Source organism: Artemia sp. Qi Xiang Cuo, chromosome 1 (genome assembly GCF_049724085.1).
Source record: "Artemia sp. Qi Xiang Cuo chromosome 1, ASM4972408v1, whole genome shotgun sequence".
Lineage (NCBI taxonomy): Eukaryota > Metazoa > Arthropoda > Branchiopoda > Anostraca > Artemiidae > Artemia > Artemia sp. Qi Xiang Cuo.
In genome coordinates, this window is record NC_142794.1 from 82,146,280 (window position 1) to 82,155,415 (window position 9,136).

General features: G+C 36.3%; 1 protein-coding gene across 1 annotated transcript in view; it reads right to left on the reverse strand.

Annotated features, from left to right (window-relative positions):
- LOC148956805 (uncharacterized) overlaps positions 1 to 9,136 on the reverse strand; it is a 27,599-nt gene that overhangs the window by 10,079 nt on the left and 8,384 nt on the right. The window contains exon 2 of the mRNA XM_089092091.1: positions 3,961 to 4,156. Within this exon, the coding sequence (XP_088948217.1) occupies positions 3,961 to 4,156 (196 nt within the window). The remainder of the gene's footprint in view (positions 1 to 3,960; positions 4,157 to 9,136) is intronic.

Genomic DNA, 9,136 nt, shown 5'->3' on the forward strand with positions numbered 1-9,136 from the left:
TTAAAGCTTCATTTAACTAAAATAATCTGCTTTATATTTCGCACAAATGCATACAATTATGATTAAGTGAGAATAGGCTATTATGAAGGAGAAACTGTGGGTAATTTTGTAGGCAGGAAAGGGGGCGGCATTTGTCAAAGAGTGCTTTTTAATACCCGAATTCTGTAACTTTTATTGATCCTTCGGACAAATATAGTATGAGTTTTGGGGAGAGGGGGTAGCTATGGATATCTAATCCCTCTTGATTTCCGGGAATGCTTTTGGTCCACTCCTTAATTATTGGTGATGGGGGGGGAGGTAATAGTGTCCCCAATAGCTAATTTCTTGAGGAGACGGGGTTGACAATTGCAACCAAAAGATTATCAAGCACACATTCGGAGAACTACAGAAAGGGTATTTGTACAAACTTTTATGGGGAAGGATAACTTAAGCCCTATAAATAGTGTTTGTTTGGTATTTTCAAAAATTGTACGAGAGATATTTCAGATGAATTAATTAGGTATTTAGATGATTACAGATTAAATCTCTGGTCTCCTTTTATAAGGAGACTACTCTCCTTACACTGTAGAATCGAGACGATAGTTTTTTGAAAATAATACTTTATTTTGACAAGCAAATACACTAAACAAGCTGCTTCTTGCAAAGCATTATTCTTCAAAAGTTGAACTGTAACGTAAACCTTGGGTTCGAAAAAAAAAAATCATTTGTCACGGTATTTAAGCTCAATCGATTCTTTGAGTAGCTTCAGAGGAAGATCTGAAAAAAATATCCTATGAATATTTGCGTTTTCTTTCCTTTCGAACAATAAGGAATGTTTTGTTCCTAAGTAAACGATAGGTAAATTTTTAAAAAAATTCGCCAGAAAATTGGGGAAAGCCACCATTATTTCCCTCAGCTATGCAGAGGAGCCACTGAATTTCCAAGGGCCCTAGAAGTCTTTGTGAGAAGACTTTTCTACAAGTCACTAATAGAGATTTCAGTATCTAATTGTCCCTGTCATCACAATCTTTACTCAATATGTTTTTTCCTTAAATTCATCCCACTATATGGCAAAATCGTTAAAAGAAATATCAAAAATATTTAAAAGCAGTCATGAAAAGTTGATTATTTACATGTATACAACATCATTATTGTACTAGCTTTCATTATTTTTCCTACAGAAATTTTTGTGAGAAGAAGGCAAAAATCGAATAATAGCATTTAAATTTTTTTAACATATTTTTCGGAATATTTCTTACGCAATTTAGACTTCTAAATCGTCACCAGATAGCTCTACTATAGCAACAAAATCTGTCAAACATCTCATTGTGAGGAACGTGCAAGTGGACTCAAAAGGAGAATGAAGATACAATGTTCACTTCAACCAGGACCTGCTCTACGCCACCTGCTCTACGTTCTCAGTGTTTTTCAGCTAAACAAAAGTTGCCTAATATACTTGTGTATAACACGAGTTCCCTGAACAATAAAATTAATAAACCCCAAGTTATAATCAAGTAGAACAACGCCTCAATCGCTATAATAAGTGAATACTGGGACATTACTTCTGAGTCTGATTCTAACTTCTGAGGTAATGGGACTTCAGAAGTAATGGGACATTACTTCTGAGCACGCATTAAAGGCTACACTGGCTACTTAAATACTCATGGCGACCGTGGCCTGAATCGTCACGGAGGCGGCGTTGGATTTTACTTTCGGGACGATCTACCGTCAAAGCTGTTAAGCGATCCAGTTGATATTATGCATGACCATGAGATATTGTGTACGGAATGTATACCAACACATTTATCAAGAAGATTCTTGTAATTGATCGTCACTTCGGTCTGTTTCTGTCTGTCGGTCTGTCTATGTTTCCTGTTGTTGGCACCCTGAGAGTCCCAGAAACAAGAAAGAACTTATTGAGCACATACAGTTTTTCGCAGACAACATGTCCAAAAGTCTGCCTCTCCTGCCTTTGTGATTGCTGATGAATTTAACCAAACAAACAGTGGGTTTCCAGTGTCTTGGATTTGCGGAATATTGTCGTAATACCGACCCATCAGATTGGCAGCATACTTGACTTAATCTTAACAAACCTTACAGAATTCTATGATGCATCGCAGTCCCTAGGACCCCACCAGAATTCTGAGCATTTCATTATTTTCTGGGAAGTAAATTCAGCAATCCCCAAAACCAAACGAGCTAAAATTACTATACGACCATTAATAAGTAATTCGATTTCTACGTTCAGTCACTGGACTGGCAAGTTCAAATTTGATGACATTTGCTCCAAGCCGGACATCAACGTCAAAGTCAGTAAGTTAAATAGCTTACTTCCGGAGAGGTTCCATGCGTATTTCCCGGCTAATGTCATTAACGCTATGGATACGGATAAACCATGGATGAAAAGAGACCTCAAAGGCCTAATGAAGACTCGTTGCCGGCTTCACAGCAATGACGATTCAGCTGTTTCAGCCAAGTTACGGAACCATATTGTCAAACTGAACAGGCGAGTGAGGAGACAATGTGCGAAGACAAAATTATGCCCTTACTTAGGACAGATCTACGCAAATGGCATTTGTCAGTAAAAAACATACTGGTAAAACAACATCCAGAGACTTAAGGGTATTGAAAGGGGACGGTACCTTGTTATCAGCTGCGGAAGTGAACACCTTTTTTGTTGGCATCTGTACCACCTTTCCGTCAATCATAAGTTCCGAAATCGAGTCTGTCATTACTGAAGCGGAGATTGATAATGCAGGTGTAATTTCCGAGTTTGCCGTTTACAAGGAGCTTCAGAAGCTGAATAGGAGCTGGGCATCCTTCCCTGGCCAGCTTCCTTTAAAGTTGTCACGTAAATTCACTATTTTCCTTACCAAGCCTCTCTCCTCCATTATTAACCAGAGTTTCCAAGAGCAAGTATTCCCTAGTGCTTGGAAGAGAGCGTACGTTTGCGTCATACCCAAAACGAAGGGTTCCAAATCTTGCGTCTAACTCCAACCTATCTCAACAAACCCGAACCTGTCTAAGGTGGCAAAAACGTTTATATACTGCGAGCTGATGTCACAGATTTCTCCTTCTCTTGACCCACATCAGTACGGATGCTTGAAAGGAAACAGCGAAACCGTTTACGTAGTGAGAATGTATCACCTTATTGTCGAGTGGCTTGATCGAGGAAGTGCGATTGTCGATCTTCTCCTAGTGGATTACCAAAAAGCCTTTGACCTTATTCGCCATTTCATAGCTTTGATAAATTTACGTGCGATGGGTGCACGCAAGTACATTCTCCTTTAATTATCAATTTTTTGCAAGACCGTTTCCAGTGCGTCTACAGACCTTTTCTCTGAAGACGCCAACTCCGAACGGGCTGAAGTCCCGTGTGGTGCTCCACAAGGCACGAAACTTGCAGCGCTGTTGTTTTTAGCAGTTGTAAACTTTGTCCCTTCTGAGTTTGAGGACAGGTTTAAGTATGTAGACGACTTGTAAGTTCTGGAGTGAGACTGGATTGACTGTGACTGGAATTGTCACAATTCCAGTCACATTTGTCAGAAGTGAGACTGGAATTGCCTGCTCCAAGAACAAACCGTTTCGCTGATTCGTCCGTTCCTTTTTACATGTCAGTGTTTAATAGGCTACAGTCTCGTGTTTTTTCTATTTTCGTCGTAAGTATTAGCACAATATAGTTGGAATTTTTTATTCAAAACTATGATTGCCTGTATAAATAAAACTATACTATACAATATATGTGAAAAAACGAGTAAGCCACTTTCTCCATCCTCAACCCAATCGAAATTTATCAAATGGACCTCTTTCCCAGAAAAATCTTAAATGGCCCAGAAATACACCTGTTTATATTTTGATTCCTTCATATAATAACTAGACCAATTTACACCGACGGTCTCTTCGTACAAGCGATCTTTTAGCTTGTCTAAGGAGTACTTCATTTATTTAAAAAAAAATAAGGAAGAAATAATACAAACTTACAATCAACCTCTTTGTAGTAGTATCCATTTGGATACACCCCATATAACGTTGATGAAATCACAACCCCGAAGGAAGTTGCATACTTTAATCCATTGGCTAAATGAGGAAACGCCTCCTTAGAATCTTTGTAACGACGAAGGCATTCAGCAAGTCTAAACCAGGCAGGAAGACGAGAAGAAAGTCTAAGACAGCAAGTCTAAGACAGAGAACTAATAGACGGGTCCACCATAATTCTTGCAAACATTTACAGTTCTCTTAAAAATAAAACTTTCATGAAACCAGAAAAACAAAAGAATATAGAGGAAATAGCCCGTCAAATCCTTCCTCCTTGTTACGTCTATACTGAAAGTAAATACTAATTAGAATGGTTAATTTCCCGAAGAAAATTCTCTACCATTGTACATTTTTGAGCTTTTGTTTCTTAATTTTTTTACCATTGTTCGCACGCACTTTGTCGCAGGATTTTACTTTGATTTGACTGTATAAAAGTCTTTGCTAGTTTTCTGTTGACATTTCCCTGTCCCTAAGACACAAGGTTATACCCCACTCCCAGACATTTTTCTTTGTATTTCTTTAATGATTTTTTATACAACGTTACGTTACGATTTCAAGAAGCACTTTTAATTCATGAAAAGTGGAGAAACACCCACTAAGACAAAAATAAATGTTCCTATACCTCTAATTTGGATATTTTCTTTTGATAATTCATTGAAACATGTATATAACGAAAACCTACCTATTAGCAAAATATAGCAATATGCAGGGATCTTCCTCAGCTATATTTTTTCATTCCTCCTTTCTCTTCTATTATTAGTTACTCACACCTTAAATGGAGTGTTTTAAGAAATGGGAAAGGTCAAAGTAAATATCGTAAATTACTTATTGAAATTTTAAACCCAATTTTATTACACTAGATTATACTTGGTCGTCAGGATATTCTCCTGATATCCTGACGACTGTATATCCCGTGCTGGCATAATAACAAAAATTATGCCAGTACGTTTCAAAAATCCCTTCTACATGAAAAACTAAATATTTTTTTCTCGGAATAAAATTAACAGCAAAAAAAAAAAACAAGACAAAAAACTAAATATGTGAATAATATACGATTAAATTTGACATAGGTCTCTGTTTGAACTCAGAATATTTACAACGACCCAGAACCATGCAGAGCGGCAAGGATACCCCCCCCCCTCGCATTCAAAAAAAAAAATAATACCAACAAACTTCCAAATCTTAACACCGAACACCAAATATTTTCTTTTTTTAATGTCAGTTTGACCACAATCAAAAATTGCTCTATTATTCCCATTTTTTTTTATATCCAACGGGGGCCATTGACTGATCAGAAAGTAACTGCATACGCTATCTGCTGGCTCCATATGCAGGGGCGTCATTTATGGAGGGGGCTGGTTGGGGCTATAGCCCAACCCTAGTTTTAAGAGAAGCCCCAATTCAACTATCAAAATTTTTGTCAATGTGATTTTAATTGTGAAAAAACAAATTGTGTAAAAAAGTGGTCTCAATTAAAACACATCCGTTTCTAATATAGCTGTGCTTCACACCAATATACAGTGTGCGTCATTCCCATACATATTTGTTTATCATTCCTATTTTGTATATTGCAACACATTTTTATTGCCTTGTTGCTAAAGCCACGGGGACTTTCATTTCAATCAAGTAATTGACCCAGAATCCGTAATAAAATAATACATGTCAGTTAGGTGATTCTGGAGCAGTGGTCTCCTCTACATGGCCGTATCCAGGGGGGGGGGTTAGGCGTTTTGACCCCCCCCCCCAAAAAAAATGTTTGTATGATTCGTGAAAACGTAATAAAAATGAAAAAAAACAAATTTTTTATGTGTTTTTGTAAGTTTTTTTTGTGTAGCCCCTCCCCCCGAAAAGAAATCCTTCTTTAGAAAATCCTCCAAAAAAAGTCCTGGATACAGCCCTGCCACTCTATATATACATATAATGTACTCTATATTTCTTTGAGTCTGTTTTTGAATCTGTTTTGACTCATTTCTGAGTCCTGTGTGTCTCAAGTCTTCTCTGTTCCTGGACTTTGTAAATAAAACACTTTTTTTTTTACAACGGCGAACTTTTTGCGCTCCTAGTAGCCATAGACATATTATTGTTAATAGACACCAGACCATATGGGATTTCGCAAGTTCTTTGTGCTTTTTCTTCTTTGCCTCCAGTCAACACGTTAAATTTGAAATTTGGTTTCATTCAAAATGGTTTCATGGATTTTGTTTCTGGAATTGTCTGAAAATTTAGCTTCTAGAATTTTGAAAAAAATCAAAGTGTGAATTTTCGACCATTAATTTTTTTAGAGTTCGGGAAAGATAAGAAAGACAAGAAAAACATATTACATAAAAGGGCAATTCAAAGAATCGTTACAAATCTTGAAGGACGGTACTTAATCTCACACACCAAAGATCCTTACAAAATGAGAATTTGAGAATGGACAAGATTTGGTTAATAAGAGAGTCAAAAAGAAATTTTACCAACAATCAAAGACCAAATATTTCGATTTCACAAGACAAAAGATTTTATCAACAGGAGGGGGTTTAGCTTGAACCAACTTATAAAAATGGTGAAAAAAACATAAAAAATGAGAGCTATACCAGAAAATTCCTGAGCAACGAAAGAAAAACTCGAATATATCAATTGATATTAATTCAAGAAAATGTATGATGGGGGGGGAGGGGAATTTAATGTTAAGTTTCTATAAGGAAGTGAAAATTTGTTGTTTTTGAATTTTTCTGTTAAAATACCAAGGGAGTGTCATAAGCAACAGCTTTTTAGTTGGGTAAGCCTATATTATAGTAATTGTACCGCATGCAATTTACATTAATTGCCATGCTCATAGCCTCGACCTTGTGATGGGTAATTCCATTCAGAACTTGAGTTAAAAGGTATCTGTTTTCTGCACTCTTCATGAGATTTACTGTTTTATTGTGAATGGCAATATACGCTACCAATTGTTTGATAATGCTGAAAAAACCAACGGCATAACTGTTCTTCAGCTGTAGAAATCATCTAATGCAGATGGTCTTCTTGAAATTGATTGATGAGCAAAGTATTGAATAGATACAACTGTATTTTGGCTGTTTTATCAATTACCAGAACAACTATTGACGGGGAATTGGCAGCTCATGCCCACAAATTTCCACCCAGACGTCAAACATTTGAGTTTATGTTGATACTCCTTCCAGCGGAACAATTTTTGTTCCACATACTTTGTCTGAGTAGCTGCGGGAGATAGACATACTTTTCTCTAGAGCTGCTGGTCTTATTCAAGCTAAGCGAGATAAAATTATAGACATACAAACTGACGATGATTATGACAAAATTCTTCATAAATCAAAAGTGAAGACCTGGGTGAGTGCAGTCTCAGTGAAGACCTTCGGTAAGATTCTCAGAATTCTGATTTTTCGTGTAAAAGACCAAAACATGCACAGAAAGTAGCTTCCTGCTTATATGATTTTGGAACAATGGTAACTCTAGGAAAAGCAATCTTGCTGAAGTGAAAAAATCAACTAAAATCTTTTAAAATTAGATCATTTTCTCGTGACAGATAGATTGTGCTCCAAGTTGGAAAGCTACATCTTGACTGCTTTTCGACTGTTAAAGTCAATCTCTGCGATAGATGTTAATTCGCCAGACACAACTCTTCTGGCCTTGCAAATGGATCTCATGAGAAGATATATAGACTCATTAGCCAATACGCCAAAAGTTGAACTTTGCGATTGTCTGAAGGCAATATGCAAATTTTCATTACTCTGTCCATCACAATGGCTAGTAATGAGAGATTCTTTTCAACACTAGGTCTGATTAAAACCTATGTAAGATCAACGGCGACAGAAGGCTCAGCGATCTTAATTCGGTGTTTAGTAAAAAGGCTTTCGTGAAATTGCTGGATTTCAATGCTAGGGTTGATATTTTTGGAAAAATGAGACCTTGTCTGTTCCCAATGTTGCAGTAAAATTATAAATTACTTTTCAACTTGACTTCTCTATGTATTCATTAAAAACTTAAATTGATTCATACCATTATTAGTCGATTTTGGGAGAGACCTGTACTAACTACTATGAAGAAACAGTTGATCTTCGACAAATGTGAGCCAGATAGTTTAGGGGCCCACAGTGGTTGCTTAGCCCCCCCCCTACGTCAGAATGAAATGACGCCACTGCCTATACGTCTCTTATTATCGAGGAATTTTCGGTAACAGGTCTAGTCTGGGTGGCCTACTTACGTTAATAATATAAAAAAATAAATGAAACATTTGTCAGTACATTGAAAAAAGCTTGAGGTAGAGAACGGAAATTTAGAAAAAGAAATATAAAGATTTGACATTAGACCATTTACAGTAACGTTAAAACGGGCACTAAGAATGAGTTATATTTTATTTTAAACATTAGACTGGAGAAAGAGTGTCTATATGGCGTAAAATAACACAGTATAGATTTCAAAGAACACACTCTAAACAATTAACTAAAAACTATTTGGCCAAATTGTCCGATATTTCTTTTTAAGAGAATATCTTGAGTTCTTGAGATAAAAATAAGAATTTTCACTTCAAATAATTTTTTTTACAGTAAAGAAAAGGAGAAATCTGTCTTTCTGGGATATGTGATGTGAGGACAATGTGATGAAATCAAGTCGACTCCATGACTCTCTACGCTACAATATATCGTCTTTCCCCAGTATTCAAAGAACAAGTGCTGTCTCACAAGAGAAACGGCAATGGAGTAAAAAGTATTATTAACAATGCCCCAAGAGTGGAAGGGCTTACTGATGCTCATTTGCTTTAAACCATTAAACTTTCAACTTAAAGGTTTTGAAAGACAATCTATAAGTAAAAAGTTTTACTAAATAAAACTTAACGTAAAGATTTACGGGAGGGGGGGGGATTTAATGAAGGATGATTCCTGCTCATTTTAGGATCCAATGTCACTTTTTGCTTTCATTTATAAAAAACAAGCTTTTTTTACTATCTAATTCTTTCCCAGAAAGAATTACTTTTAAGCTATAAATTGGTCAAAAAAAGAAAGAAAGACATTCTAAGTTTCTGGAACCAACTGAATTTTACACAACGAAAAATTACTTGCAAATTCACGAATATAAATACTTATTCATTTACTACTATCTTAGTGGCTGAAAAACAAGT